The sequence below is a fragment of the Rhipicephalus microplus genome, chromosome 7 (genome assembly GCF_043290135.1).
Source record: "Rhipicephalus microplus isolate Deutch F79 chromosome 7, USDA_Rmic, whole genome shotgun sequence".
Lineage (NCBI taxonomy): Eukaryota > Metazoa > Arthropoda > Arachnida > Ixodida > Ixodidae > Rhipicephalus > Rhipicephalus microplus.
The window spans coordinates 37,735,658-37,751,976 of record NC_134706.1 but is presented as its reverse complement, the minus strand read 5'-3'; the positions used below and the strand labels follow the sequence as shown (position 1 = coordinate 37,751,976).

The following is a 16,319-nucleotide window of genomic DNA, read 5'->3' as shown; positions in this document are numbered from 1 at the left end:
GCTGCCGTCTCCACGTAGCGAGTAAGGTGGTCTACGGCAGTAACAATCCAGCGGTGACCGGCTGACGTAAGCGGAAGAGGTCCGTATAAGTCTATGCCCACAAATTCAAAGGGAGTGGACGGGCACGGCAGTGGTTGCAGTGGCCCTGCGGGAAGAGACGTGCTACGTTTTCGGTGCTGGCATGACGCGCAGGAAGCGACGTACTTGGCGACAGAAGTGGAGAGGCCAGGCCAAAAGCAGCGAGTCCTGAGGCGGTCGTAGGTCTTGTGGAACCCTAAGTGGCCAGCTGTCGCATCGTCATGAAACGCTTGTAGAACTTCCAGACGAAGTGAGCGAGGAATGACGGGAACCCATTGGTTACCGAGAGGATGGTAAGTTTGCCGACATAATGTTCCCTCTTGAAGCTTGAAACGGGCAAGTTGTCGTCTTAGGCGGCTGTTTGGAGCACGCGATAAGCCAGTGAGCCGATCGATGATTGTGCGGCAGTAGGTATCGGCATGTTGGAGCGAGGCGAGATCTGTGGACGAAAGAAGGTCCGCCGAGGCAACTAACTGCTTCGAAGGAGCAGCCGTCTGTTTGGTCACTTTGGCGGGCGGTGACGAACAGATGGAAGGTGACACTTCGGCGCTCTGCGAGAGCGGGCAACGGGACAAAGCGTCGGCATCTTGGTGCTCTCGGCCCGACCTATATGTGACGCTGTAGTCATACTCTTGCAATCGTAGTACCCAAGGGTCAAGGCGTCCTGACAAATTTTTGAGAGACGATAACCAACACAGAGCATGATGGTCAGTCACTATTGTGAAATGCCGGCCGTATAAGTAAGGACGAAACTTTTGTATGGACCACACGATGGCGAGACATTCTTGCTCAGTGATGCTGTAGTTTCGCTCAGCATGTGACAGAGTACGGCTCGCGTAGGCCACGACTTGTTCTTCGGAAGCGTGGTTCCGCTGAAGAAGGACAGCACCGATGCCAAGTCCACTTGCGTCAGTGTGTAGCACAGTAGGTGCTGCAGGGTCGAAATGGCGAAGCACTGGCCGTGATGTGAGGCATCGCTTGAGGGTGTGAAAAGCAGCTTCGCAGTCATCCGACCAGACAAAGGGTGCGCTCGTGGTCAGAAGTTTGTGCAGAGGAGCCGCAATAGTAGCGAAATCACGTACAAAGCGGCGGAAATACGACGCTAAGCCAAGGAAGCTGCGGAGGTCTTTCTGTGTGGTTGGTGTAGGAAAGTGCAGCACCGCGGCAACCTTGTCGGGATCGGGCTCAACGCCGTGTTTACTGACGACGTGACCTAATACCTTGATGCTGTGACTGGCAAACCGACACTTCTTAGTGTTGAGCTGGAGACCGGCCTTAGCTAAACACGTGAGGACTTCGTCTAGCCGTTCCAGGTGCTGTGAGAAGCTCGACGAAAAAATGACAATGTCGTCCAGGTAGCAAAGGCAGGTCTTCCATTTTAATCCCCGCAGTACTGTGTCTATCATCCGTTCGAATGTGGCTGGGGCATTGCACAGGCCGAAAGGCATTACATTGAATTCAAAGAGCCCATCTGGCGTAGCAAACGCAGTCTTCTCTTTATCAGACTCGTGCATTGAAATCTGCCAATAACCGGAGCGCAAGTCAAGACTTGAAAAGTACTCGGCACCTTGTAAAGTATCAAGAGCGTCGTCAATGCGACCATTGGGTAGACGTCCTTACGAGTGATTTTGTTGAGTGATCTGTAATCAATGCAAAACCGTACCAAGCCATCCTTTTTTTTTCACTAGTACGACAGGAGAAGACCATGCGCTTGTCGAAGGCCTGATGACGTTGCGCGCGAGCATGTCGTTGACTTGTTCTTCTATAAGCTTGCGCTCAGAAGCCGACACACGGTAAGGGCGGCGGCGAATCACACGGGATCCGTCGGTGTCGATACGATGAACGGTCACTGTTGTTTGACCCAGACCTTCGGAACAAACGTCAAAGCAAGTTTTGTGCTTCATTAATAACGCTAGCAAGGCATCCGTTTGTGTTGGATTGAGATGTTCACACAAAGTGGCCTTGAGAGCAGGAAATGCATCTTCCGCTGGCATACACTTTGAGGATGACGAAGCAGATGAACCAGTGACGACACAAAGCGGTGCTTCTTCGGTAATGCTGGCAACAGTGGTCCCCTCAGGCAAAAGAAGTGGTTCTGGCGTCGTGTTGCAGGCCGTGATGTTTGCATAACCACGGGAGAACCGCACTAAATAAGATGCGATGGTGATCCCTCGAAAAATGCAGCACTGGCAAGGAGCAACTACAGCGTCACCATCTAGAATGTCACGTGACTTGATCGTAAGGACACGTTCTCGTCCGGGAGGCAGTAGGAAATCCGCAGCTGTCACAAGGTTGGGCGACGAAAAGTCGGCAGCAGAAGAAAGCTCAGTGTCCGTAATACGAATGAGGGGCCGACCACACGAAATTACAGCAGACGCCGCTGACAAGAAGTCCCAGCCTAAGATTATCTGATGAGCGCACGAAGACAGCACAGCCAATTGTATGTGATGATGGATTCCATCGATGAGAATACGAGCAGTGCACAACCCGGTCGGGCGAATTGGGCTGTCATTAGCACCGCATAACATGGGACCGGCATAAGGAGTTTGCACTTTACGCAGGCGAAAACACAATTCACGATCAATTACCGAAATTGCGGCTCCAATGTCAATAATGGCGTCAACAAAAACACCTTCCACAGAAACAGGCAGTAAATTAGCTGGACGAGACGGAGGAGTTGTAGCGTTCCGACGACAAGCAGTTTCCCCTCCAAAAACTGCACCTTCTAGTTTTCCGAGTCCCGAGAGATCGGAGCGGGACGCAAGGGTGATGACGTACGCCGAAACGGTGACGGAGAACGGCGGCGACATGAACGAGACGGATGAGGCCAGCATGAGACCGTGGAGGGGAGGGCGACTGACGGAAGGTGGATGGATACGGTGCGGTATCGTATTCATCGGGTCTCGGGGAAAAGTCTCTCTCGTAAGCTGAGTAACCACGTCGTTCATCCTGCTGACGGTGGCGGCAGAAACGGGATATATGACCCCTTATGCCACAGTAGAAGCAGATGGGGCGGGGAGGACGCCATGTAGAATAGTGGCGTGGCCTTGGCGCTTGCGTTGTCATCGCAGCCACATGGTTGCATCCGACGTCCGCAGGCACGGTTGGAACTGGTGCAGGGGCCCACGATGCAACTTCTGCGTACGAAGGCACTGGGAAGCGCACAGGAGGCGGGGCATGTGCAGCGCTTGTCATTGATGCCAGTTCGTCCTTGATTATCTCTCGCAGGTTGGGAGGAGGTGTGTGGACAGAAGCAACGGTAGGGTTGCCTGGAATAAGGCCGTGAAGTTCTTCTCTGACAATTGTGCGGATAAGGGCCCGCAATTCATGCTCTTTGGTAAAGCGAGCGTCGCAGGAGGCGTGTGGAAGGCGCATGGAATGAAGCGCGTCCAGGCGTTGGCATGTAGTGATGACGTCCCGGACGGTAGTTGGATTCTGAATGACGAGAGCATTGAAGGCCACAGAGTTGATGCCTTTCAGTAGATGTCGGACGCGATCGGCCTCCGTCATGTCATTTTGTGCTCGGCGACAGAGAGCCAGAATATCTTCAATGTAGGACGTATACGATTCGTCGTCCCCTTGAATGCGGGTTGCGAGCTTCTGTTTCGCTACTACAGAACATCCTGCAGACGTGCCAAATACCTGACGGAGATGCCCCGTGAAGGCCGACCAATTGGAGAAGTCGCTCTCGTGGTTGTAATACCAGGTTTTAGTGACGCCATCGAGGTAAAAAGGAACGTAGCGCAGTTTGTGCGCCTCGTCCCAATAATTACAAACGCTGGTTCGATCATAACTGTCGAGCCATTCTTCGACGTCTTCGTTGCGAAGGCCGGAAAATACCGGAGGGTCTCGATGAGAGGTACTCACAGTGTAGTGAAGCCTAAGTGGCTGAGAAGGAGCGGTTGCAGCAGTGGGTGGGTTGGGTTCTGCCATTGCTGTTGCTTGAGGGCACAACCGTCGACCAGACCGGAGGTCCAGGGGTGACGGGTAGAGCAGGAGGACGTGGGAACCAAAGCACGCTCCACCACTTATGAGACCACGTCCGGTACGGCAGCAACCAGGTTATCCTTTTTTAATCCAGACGCACGAGCCAGAGAGCCAGCCCGCGTGACATACGATGATGATCACTACAATAGTTTGGTCATACAGATGAAGATGAAGTACGTACACTCTAAGCCAAAAATGGCCAAAATGGGAGCAACGGCTGTTTTTACTCCTTCAGACCGACTGTTACTCTCCGAAAAGACCAAGCGGAACAAGATGGCCGACTTGTTCGAGAATGGGGGAGCAACTGTATTCATCTTAAGTTTGCAAGGGAGCAACGGAAGGAGGAACCGCTGTAAATGCTCTCGTCACGCAACGGTTACTCCCCGGCAGGACACCGCACACAAATATGCATGCCGCCCACATTGATATTCATGGGCCAGATTATTGTTTGTTCTGTGTGCCAAACTTCACCAAACCAAACAGTGATTTATTTTAGCATCTGTAGATAATAAGATAGCAGCGCTGGCTGAACACAGAAGGCCTGAGAATACAGTACGGCAAGTACCTAACACACGCAGCAGCAGAATGGAGAGTTTGCACGTCAAAGCGGACCGAACGCCGAAACACGTGCAAAACAACGATAAAAAAAAGCCTAGACACGCAGTTCGTCTGCGAAGTAAGGGCGTCAAAGTCGATCAAGCACCGAAACACGTGCATAAGGAGCCCCCCCCCCCCCCCCGCCCAAATATATCGGAGAAGAAAAAAAAAAAAAGCGGACCCAGCCATACACTTAGTAGCACGCTTCACCGTGTAGTTTGAGGGCAGAATGACAAATCTGCGCCATCTGCGCCCGCACGACAAGTGTGGCGCTAGTGTAGCAAACGATGTAAGTTACAAAGTAATTTTTATTCAGTGTTTATGTTGACTAGCACTAAATAAAAATTACACTCAACTTTTTATATTTATTTATGACTTTCAGTGTACCTCAGTTTTTTTTATAATTGTATTAGGAGAACACACTGAAATTATTGCGCTGACGCCCGTGCTGCCACTGCTCGACGTTTTTTTTTTTTTTTCGGCGCAACTAGGTTCGCGTTCGCACTACTTACTCATTTTCATATGGTCTGTGGCTGGCGAGCACATGGACGTGCCAGCTTGTGAGCTATGTTTTGATCGTGTGTGTGTGTCGCAGATTTGCGTTTCTACTTATTCGTGATGAAGGTTAGTGTATATTTATCTTTATGGAGCGCGAAGTAGTTGTGGATTTTGCTGCTGGGTGGAACAAACACATCGTAAACACGTCTTCAGCTATCTGCAAGCCTGTTCGCTCGTCGGACAAAGGACTGTGCATGCATCAGCGTGCAGGTGAGTGGCATTTCCAGCAACATTTAATGCTCTTACAATACATTGTTCAGTGGTTGCGCTATTGAAAGAGAAATGATTTGCTCTTATTCACCGTATCCATTGCTAGCCGTATCGGACTAAATTACCTCTATTACCGCCTGCATACCCTCTTGCTTCCCCTGTCACCACTGCAGTGCCAGTGTACTTTTGCAGTTAAAAGTTCATTTCCGCAACACCACCTTGCTTGAAAAAACATTGGGGCGGGGTTGTAGCTGCATTCATACTGGCACTTTTCTACCATTGGCTTTATGTAATGTTAACTGCTGAGTGTTGGGGCCTTGGGCCGCATTTTTTAGAGATGTAAAGTGTATGTAAATCAGTAAGTGAACAAATCATTGTCGCATCACTTCACTGGAATAGCCAGGCGGTTGCGCACAGAATTTTTTTAGGCCGGGCGTAGGGAGCCCAAATTGACGACCATATTCGCTTGCCCGGCCTATTCAGATAAGCGGACCCCCCCCCCCCCCCCATCCCCGCACGCCTAAAAAAAAAAAAAAATCTGCCCACATCACTGCGTCACTTGCTTCACCTCTGCGCTGAACGTACTATTTTATAAGCGCACCATCAAGCGAGCAGTTTACATATTGACAGAACAATTGGAGGAGGAATGACCCAAATCTTTCAGATTTCTTTAGTGATGCAAAACCTTAGCAAAACTGAATATTGTAAAAGACAATCATAAATGCTGTATGTTCTCGTTTGCGCTGTCATTATTCTGCATCATGAAATCTTTATGCGCTGTGAAAACTTGGCATGCTGATTCCCACTTGGCTGTTCTTAACCTGACTTCACTGCTACCAAATGAAACAATATTTGATGCATGTCTTTTACTTTTTTTTTTCGGGGATATGACACAAATTTGGCTATACTGCAGATAAAGATGCTCCCAAAGATGCTAAAGTACAGAAAGCAAGTGAATTTTGGTAAGTGCAGACTTTTTGTACTACGTATATGAAAGCATCGCTTTTTAGGGGCAAACTGTGCATGTGTTGGCCAGAGAATAGTTCATTATGCCACATGGTTACACTGGCACTGACAATTCGACATGGCTCCGCTGGCCCGTGTGTGTGCTCACACTGTTACCGTTAAGATGAAATGTTTATGTTTTCATTGCAGGGATTGCTGTTTGTACTAAAAAGCCAACTGCCAAGATTTGTTTACGCTGGTACTCCTAAAAGTATGCGTTCCCTATTTACATGGATTTTGGCTTGCACAAAGCATAACACTTGGGCCTAGATTCACAAAGCTGTCCATGCGCAGGCCTTCATAACAGCGTTTCTTGACTTGCCTTTACCCTGTTTTCTGCAGATGTTTCGTGGGTTTAAAAGTGCCACAGCATGTTGACCTCCCCCACTCTGAAATATTCGCGTTCAAAGTTCCGCAAGAGTGGGCTTAACTTTCTTGTGCACCTCTTTGCTAGTCCAAGATACTGAAGTGTTATGCTCTTACTAGAGGTGGCAGTGTTTCTAATGTTTGTATTTCCATCACATTGACCAAGTATGCGATCTTGGCTTGACTGGTAGCACATCCTCAACAAATGTCTTTGTGGCACATGTAGAAGGCAGTACAAAATAAATAGGCAGACATTCACACCAAGAGCTAACTTCTAATAATGCTTTTTTTTTTGGAAACCATGGTGTGCTTATTCCAATTTGTCTAACAAGCAGTAACCTGTTTGGCTGTGAACTAACAAGACGTTGAGCTAATAAAAGCTTCACATCTTGTTGCTCTCAAATATATATGTATTGGCAAGCTATCTGTGACACTGTCAAACAAAGAATCATAATATCTGTGCATGCCTTAAGATATATTGCTTCGTTTACATATCTCGTGGCTGTGACTCGTCAACCGAGTGAACAAATGCACCTTAGTTTTCTAAATTTAAAGCATCTTTTTGAAGGTAGCACGGTCTACATTTATTTGTCTATAGTTTTGTCCAGCCGTTTGCGTCAGGTACAAAGAAATATACTGAAGATTATCATGTAGCCTCTGCAAATGGTTGCTTTCAAGCAGGCTTTGCATGCTTGGCTTGTGCCTACAGGTATTGTACAATTCAAGACGCAGCAGCGTATGATAGAACAGTAGAATCGAGAGCAACTATGTGCACGAGCTAAATAAGTATTTTAACATGAGCGGACAGTACGTGTTATTTGCCACACACATGACCTCATTTAGAATGCCCATTGGTGAATGGGCTCATAGAAATGTCACTCAGCTGTGTATAGGAAACAAGTTAACTGTACCTAAGGGTATCTTTAACTTCTACAAATATGCCTTGTTGAGGTACTGCACATTTTCTTCCAGAATATTGCTGTCTGAGACATCATGTGAAGAGCGTCTACCACATCAGCATTTATATGGCTTGCCAAGTAACGTTTGGCCGAACCTTCCTTTTTTTCACATTTCGTTTTGCAGTAGACATCCTAGAATGTAAGCGCTGCTGCAGTGTGTGTGACTCATTGTTATGAATTGATTCTGGCATGTTTAACCTCACACTTCTATTTTTTTTTCTTGCAGCAATGAGATGCTTCACATATGCCTGCGGTGACGTTCTGCTGCGCTAGCCTGATGGAAACACCAGCTGCGAAACTTGAGTTCTTCAGAATTGGAGAAGTTGCCCTTCTCTCACCAATGATGACACAGACTGCCCTATGCTAGAAATTCAAGATTGTTTTTCCACGGATGACGCAGAAAACCTTTATGTAATATGGTGTTTGTTTAGTGCTGGCTGTGGTGTGGCGAAGTCTACTTTTACGTGTGGTCACACGTCGCCTCATAAAAAGAACAATAAAGCATTTATTTTCCTTTCAATATTGTCCACTTTTTGTGTTAGAAGCACCCAAGCAGTGCTCTTCCAAGGAGCTCTCGCCATGTGTTAAGCGTGTGACAAGCATACTCGAGATAAATACTCATTTCCCCAAGGAGTAACTGGAAGCATGTGCAGTTGGTTTTCAGAGAGTAACTGCAAACACGTGGGAGGAACGGTAAAGAGTAACTGTTGCTCTTAGAAGAGCAACTGGTGGGAGTAAGGGTTGGTCGGCAGGGAGCAACTGGTGGGAGTAACTGTTGATCTGCAGGGAGGAACTGGAGGGAGTAACTGTTCATCCCCCGAAGGAGGAACTGAAAGGAGAGCAACGGTTCCTCCCTCTGCAGTTACTCCTTTTAGGAGAGTAATGGGAGTGGCAATGCAATTGCTCCCTGAAAGGAGCAACCCCTATACCCCTGTTGCTCCGTTTTGGCTTAGAGTGTAGTCAGCGCTCACAATATATATATATATATATATATATATATATATATATATATATATATATATATATATATATATATATATATATATATATATATATTTATTTATTTATTTATTTATATATCTCGATGAAGACAGCTAAACAGAACAACGTTTTTATGGCTCAATGGCTGCTCTTTCGTCGGCTTCATTAACTTTAATTTACATTATTATAAACAAACGGCAGCTAAACAGAACAATTATTGCTCCTTGGCCGAACTGTCTAATGGATTCTTTTGGTTGTGTTTAACTAAAAGGATGTTGTAAAAGAATATGTTTTAGGCTAGTTGGTACAAAATTTCTAAAGGTTAATTTGAGCGCGAACACACGACACGATCACCCACACATGCACACACCCAGCGCTGTGTGTGTGTGTGTTTGATGCCTGGGTGTGTGCGTGTGTGAGTGATTGTGTCTTGTGTTCGCGCTCGAATGAACTTTTAGAAGTGTTTAACTAAAACCCTCCATTGTGGTCAATTGGCTAAGGCACCCCACTGCTGACCCGCAAGTCACGGGATCGAATCTCGGCTGTGGCGGCCGCATTTTCGATGGAAGTGAATGTGCTTGAGGCCCGTCTGCTTTAATTTAGGTGCATGTTAAAAAACCCCAGGTGGTCGAAATTCCTTGATCTCTCCACTACGGTGTCTCTCATAGTCATATAGTGATTTTGGGACTTTAAAATCGAACGATCATTGGGTTTAACAAAAAAAAGCGAGTCCTTCCAAAGATATCCCTTATATCTTCTAATACTCACTAATCTCTCAAGTTGAGCGAACTTAATTTCCACTGGACTATGATGGGTTGTTACTGGAGCTGCATTTCGCCTGTTCTTATATGCGATTTCTTTAAACTGCACTCATTGCTGGGCATTTATCTACGAGATCTCGTTGACCAGTGAGCAAACGTAGTCCATCTCACCCGTGTATATCTTTGCAGGGTTAACTTGGGAGGAAGCGAAACGGCGTGGTCGCGACGGCGTCGAAGCGGCGTGCCACAATGGCGAGGACTCCGTCACCGTATCCGGACCGGCGGACGCCGTCGCAGAGCTCGTAAAAGAGCTACGGGCCGAGGAGTTGTTCGCCCGAGTCGTGAACACCATGGACGTGGCCTTCCACAGTGCTCAAATGCAGCGTGTCGGACCCGCTCTGTTGAAACATTATAAGGAGGTGAGTGGTGGCAGAAAAAGAATGAATGCGACCGCATGGGGAGTAACACTACGAACTCAAGTGAAACGCTTATTGGATGAGAAGCAGCTCTTTGACTAGCCTGTGTAACGCTGTCCCTCCGTCCGCACCACTCCCCCTCGCCGCAGGTGTTGGAGCGGTGCGAAGTAGCTCACGCCCTCTTCGCAGTGCGCTGTGACGTCCCTCCAAAAGCAGGAACCCTGCTGGAAAATGTAGCTTCTCTTTTAATGAATGAAACAGGCCGAATGTTGCCAGAGCAATTTGGCTTTTCTCGCAGAGCTTGACTGTCGGCAGGCTCCACAGCTAGCGGTTTTCACTTTTAAAAAGACACTGAAGACAAAAACGCTTTTATTGCGTAATAATCAAGTACAATTACAAAATCCCGCAAACACCACTCGTACTGCGACGCGACACTTGGTACGCATGGAATTGCGTGAAAAAAGAAAGTGCGGATGGAACACTACCATGAAATTTGCGCAGCAGGAATGGTGGCGTCACAGGTTTTGAAGGCGTCTACTGGATCTTACGTGCCTTCTAATCAATTACATTAAAGTACATTATCATCGGTGGGTGCCATTGACTTAGCATGCGAAGCTTCAGAAAGCTTTTTTGTGCCAATGTCGCGAAATGGCGAAATATACAATGCGGAAATCTTGACGTCCCGCGCGGATATTACGCCGCGAAATTTAAAAACGATACTTCAACCTTGATTTTCTCCGCTAGTGATAAATTTATGACAGTGAAACTTGTGACATTAGAGTTCTCGTAGTGTATTTTGTCAGTCTAAAAAACTGATTTTTTCTCTTTAGTGTGCTATTAGGCAGTTGTGTGCCTTTATTCCACCGTTTTCCATGCCCTGCCTTCTCCATTGCTTTTGACGTCCCAGTACGTAGGCGCTCGGTAACGTCCTCGTTTAGGGTTCGATATTTCCTAATGTCGTTTGTACATTCTACAGTTTCTACGGAACGTAGCATATGTACAAACGACACTGGGAAACATCACTATCTTCGGAACTCCTACAATATTTTCACCGTCAACCAGTCGCGTACCCAGGGGCTGGCGCATTGGGCCCGTGCTCCCCCCCCCTCCCTCCAAAATTTTAAGGGTGTATCCACCATGGCATACAGAGCAGAACAACCCTTTTAAACGATGTACCACCCCCCCCCCCCATCCCGAAGATAAAGAAGTTTCAGCTACGCCTCTGCACTGAATCCAGGTTTACGGGAGTAGAGCCATGCGCACTCCATATGTTAGAATCTAGTGTTACTCGTCGCTCTCTATAGTCGCGTACAACTTTAGAACTATGCAGCATTTCCTCCTCAAAAGCGCATGCGTACAAGCGAGCACCAGTTGGCGCGCAATTTGGACAGGCGTCACGAAGCGGACGGCTGGTTACGCAGCTTTCCTATAGAAGACTGCCGTGCGCATAAATGCGACTGTTTGTTTAGCCGGGAAGGCAATCGGATTTCACGATTTGGCCAGCTAGGCGAAGCCTCTCAGGACTTCTTAGGCTGTATGCGACTATAGTATCAATGTCGCATGATTGCAGTTCGTGACAATGTCCTAATTTCAGCACTACACAGTCATCGAGTCTTTCTTCCTGTAACTACACCAGCGTGACTTTCTCTTCGTGTGGTGACCGAACAGGTTATACCCGAGCCAAAGACACGGGGAAACAGATGGATCAGTTCGTCCGTTCCGGAGAGCCGCTGGGGGCAGCCGATCGCTCAACGCTGCTCCGCCGAGTACTTCGTCAACAACCTCGTCTCCCCGGTTCTCTTCTGCGAGGCGCTGCGACATGTGCCCAAGGATGCGATAGTGGTCGAGTTCGCGCCTCACTGCCTGCTGCTGGTAAGCGCTAATGGCGTCGCCGAAAGGTGTCGCCCTCCGAGCACGCCGTCATCATTTTAGACGCCAATGACATGTTGACACGTAGTGCTGCACCACAGCCTCCAGCGTCGGCCCCACTTCGGCCGAAGGACGAGGTTGCCTGATGACTGCATGATGTTGCACTATATTACGCGACGCCGTAGTAGCGGATTGCTGCCGCAACAAAAGTGTGATCATTGGTGACGTCATCGTGTTTTTAACTGTGGGCATGTCACTCCTAACCATCCATGTTGGCGCCGAACGTCACTCCTCACGTTTTAAGGACGCAGCTGACTTTACCCCGCGATACGGCTGTGGGAAGTGGGAAGCCCAGGAAATTACGATAAGATATTTTGTTTAGATATTTGTAACTTTTTGAACAGTGCACCTACTGATATCCACACTAGGGTCCTATAGGAGCACAATTGTAAACTCGGTAATTTGGCACACTAGTATATGGCTAGTTGCTATGATCTCAAGTACCAGAAATACAAAAAGGAAGCTTGTGCGTACTTAACGCTCCGAAAAAGTGCAGAGGAAGTGGAAACGTCGTTATATCTTCGACAACTGCTTGACTAGAAGCTCATGCCGTGTGCTTACTTCGTGGTACAGTAGGAATTTAAATTACCTTTTGAAGGCGGGATTTCTCTAAGTGTAGTCAAGCTTACCGGTACTTATTTTAGGTTCCTGACGGCATGGCCTTTCATTTGACGCACGAAAATACGCGACAATTGAAAATGCTTGGCCGCAGTAGCCCTTTAATATCGTCAGAGACCTCTCATGACGGGCGCATGTCGCTAAAGCACACCACTGTGCGCAGTCTATCCTTCACCGTGAACTGGGTTCTGGTGCCTCCTGTCTCGGCCTCATGAAGAAGGACGCGGACAACCACTCGTTCTTCCTGGGCTCGCTGGGCAAGCTTCACACTTTGGGAGTGCAGTTGGACCCGTCCGCTCTGTACCCATCCGTACCCTGGCCACTGCCACGCGGAACGCCCAACATTGGCCACCTGGTCAGTTGGGACCACACGCAGCAGTGGGCCGTCGCATCGTGGAGAGATGTTCCTACCCTTGTGGAGGTGAGCCCGCTACGGCGGCGCAGCAGTCACGGGGCTCTGTTGCAGAGTAGACAGGCACTGGTTCAGGCAACAGAAATAGATATTAAGATACTAGGTTTGTTAGACACCTGGTCTAGAGATACTACATTTATTAATGGCAAGTTTTCAAACTTTTAGTTTTTGGGACACGTCCACACGTAATCCGGTAGCGCATTTCTATGACACCCATAAAAAGCAGAAGCAAGTTTGCTTGTGCCCCCGCACTGCCAAGGAGTCGGTGATCTGTGAAACCGGAAGGCTACCAGCTTGGAACACTTTTTACATCACCAAGTGGTAGGAAGCACGGCTCGTTGGCGTGGCGCGCGTGCACTTGCTACTTCTAGGATCTTCGGGCGCACATGTGCTTGGGGTGGTCAGTGGTCTATTGAGAGTGGTGGGTGGGGAAACAGAGCCGGTTGCATGGCCTTTGCACTTCTGTCCACTCGGGGAGGAACCCTGTATATTCCACAGTCGAGAGTTCGGTGCAATACCGTATGGTCAGGTAAAGCACTGACCGTACAGAATACGTACGGATTCCACAACGTCATTCTTCTTTTGTTTTGGCATTGGCCAGTTACCTGTTATTTCAACAATCTGTATATGCAAATAATATTCTCGATGGTGCTCAGGTGAAGGATGAAAAATGCTCGAACACGTGGGGCCGCTGGTGCTAACGTTTGAACAAATGCCCTTGTCCTCTTTCGAGGTAGCAACAGCCTTGCACAAGACAAGACTGCTTGCCGAAACGTATACGCCAGTGACACCTCGTGTTCGAGCATTTTTGATTTCATCGGATCTCCAGTTTCCCGATCTTTGCCTTACAGGGAAAGGATGACATTTTCAACATTGACGTCCACGGAAACGAGGACATTGCCTACCTGGCCGGGCATCGACTCGCCGGCGAGGTGACGATCCCGGTGGGTATTCACCTTCTTCTTGCTTGGAAGTCCCTCAGCAGACGCCATGGCAAGCCCGCCGAGGAGGTGCCCGTCGTCTTCGAGAACGTCAAGGTGCATAGGAACGTCGTCTTGCCGGAGACTGGTATGTATATGGTTCTACAATATGTTGCAGCGTAAGATGAATTCGACTTCCGTTACCGCGAGCCCTCCACTATTTTGAGCCACAGTTTGTGTAACATGCGCAGAAACTGTCCGCCACGTTGTCGCGGTGGCTGGAAAAAAATGCCGGCGTGGTGTGAGTAAAGTCGGCCTTTTTTTTCACTTGGTTCAACTGAACCTCGTTAATATGGACACCGTTAAAGCGACTCATGTGTTATAGTACCAAAAACACGTCAGCCGCTGCGATATTGCTCGCAAGAAATCGATTCGCGCGAGGCTCAAACTCTCACTGATGACTGAGAAAGTATATATATATATATATATATATATATATATATATATATATATATATATATATATATATATATATATATATATATATATATATATATATATATATATATATATATATATATATATATATATATATATATATATATATATATATATATATATCGTCAGATGAACCGGACGAGCAAACAAAAAAAACGATGCTTTATTGCTTTATTGCCAACGTTACGGCCGGGGACCGGCCTTCGTCAGGGCATACACGCATATCATGTATATGCATGTATACTTTACCACTTTAGATGATAGCAGTTGCAAATGAAACAAAAAAAGAACACAACTCCTAGTAGTTTTAAATGATAGAAAACTCATTCGGCGTAACGTGGGGTTTTTCAATGAAAGGGTTGCGCCGTAAGAACCGTATTAGTCTCCGGAGGACGACACGGTGATTGCGAGGATTGCTTATTCGCGGAAAACGCTTGTAATATTTTCACGCGTTCAGGTCCTACTTTTTTTGCATGTGAACAATGAATTTTACCGTCAAAACAATCGCATATGTGTGATAAGGATATCTAATTCGGCTTGATATAATATTTCCTGGGGTATTACGTCCCAAAACCACGATATGATTGTGTGAGACACCGCGGTGGAGGGCTCCGGAAATTTAGATCATCCGTTGTTCTCTCTCGTGCACTGACATCACACAGTATACGGGCCCCTATCATTTCGCCTCCATCGAAATTCAACCATCGTGGCGGGGATCGAAGCCACGACCTCCGGTTCAGTAGTCAAGCACCCTAGCCATTCACCAAGGTGGACGAAGTTTGATTTCATCAGTCGCAGTCGGCCATACTTGGTGAAAAGTTATAGGTCTGACTTCAGTAGTCATTTAAGCAGTAGCTGTCCAAGATTTGTGAAAAAAGACTTCTTAATATAGATGTCTTGAAATACTCTGTGCATTGTGTTTAACCTTTTTGGACATCACCTAAAGATCTGTCTGTAAATTCATCAAGTTTATTCAACATTGTTTCAAGACACTGTATATCTTACTGCAAAAAAACAAAAACAGTTTGTAGTATGTAAACCTGGTTGAACTGTAAACCTACGATTAATTATCTTGAAGACACGTCTTTTGTTTCTGCACAAGTAGAATTCAAATGTCAAGCTATAAATACATTGCAATTTCCCTTTTGACATTATTTCGATCGAAGAAAAATTATAGTTTCGACGTAGCTCATGGAAAGGGGCGCAAGAACTAGCCGAACATGGTTGTGTCTTCCAGCGAATGTGGCGTTCGTAAAGCTTCCAGGAATCGTAGTCGTGTCGCAGTGGGTAGCGGGCACGGCCTCTGTTGCGCTGTGAAAGGTCGATGGTTCGACACCCGTTGACGGAACTTCTTTCCATTGCTTTCTAATCTGACGTAAATTTTTGACGTCATTTCCGTGACAGAAATACGTCACTGATCCCGCGTAGTTTTTTGACATCACGTCCGTGACGTAAATACGTCACTGAAGTCTTGGTGGACACCGCTATATACACGATTGTGTGCATGGCATCTCGAAGGGATGCAATGTTGGGTCAAATTTGCCGTGCGTACGTCCAGGCACCGTGCGCCTTGTGGTGACCATCATGTACTCGTCCGGCGAGTTCGAAGTGTGCGAGGAAGGTACGGTGGCAGCGAGTGGTTCCATTCGCATTGACGATGCTGGAGACCCGTCGATCGACGCGGATACACTTGCTGCCTCTGCCGAGAAAGTCGCCTTCGATCTTGACTCTGAGGACGTGTACAAGGAACTGACTGTGCGCGGTTACGACTACCTGGGAGATTTCCGGGGCATCCTCAAGGCTGACGTGCGAGGTGAGACGTTAGTGAGGGCTTAAAGGAGTGCTGGCACCGGTTTTCGAAGCTGCGTGGACAACGCCGTAAAATGCACTCATACATACAAGGCTCTGTGCATTTTTGTAGCTTAAGAAATGCCGGTAAGAAATTTTATTCACAGAATAAACACTTTCACACCTACTGAAGTGCCGGTCTACAGTGTCGATTCTGGTGAGCTCGCGCACCAAGC

General features: G+C 47.5%; 1 protein-coding gene across 2 annotated transcripts in view; it reads left to right on the top strand.

Moving 5' to 3' along the window:
- LOC119179258 (fatty acid synthase) overlaps positions 1–16,319 on the top strand; it is an 80,372-nt gene that overhangs the window by 39,252 nt on the left and 24,801 nt on the right. For both annotated transcript variants that reach the window (XM_037430328.2, XM_075869060.1), the window contains exons 10-14: positions 9,692–9,921; positions 11,587–11,790; positions 12,629–12,886; positions 13,729–13,945; positions 15,854–16,108. In XM_037430328.2, the coding sequence (XP_037286225.2) occupies positions 9,692–9,921; positions 11,587–11,790; positions 12,629–12,886; positions 13,729–13,945; positions 15,854–16,108 (1,164 nt within the window). The remainder of the gene's footprint in view (positions 1–9,691; positions 9,922–11,586; positions 11,791–12,628; positions 12,887–13,728; positions 13,946–15,853; positions 16,109–16,319) is intronic.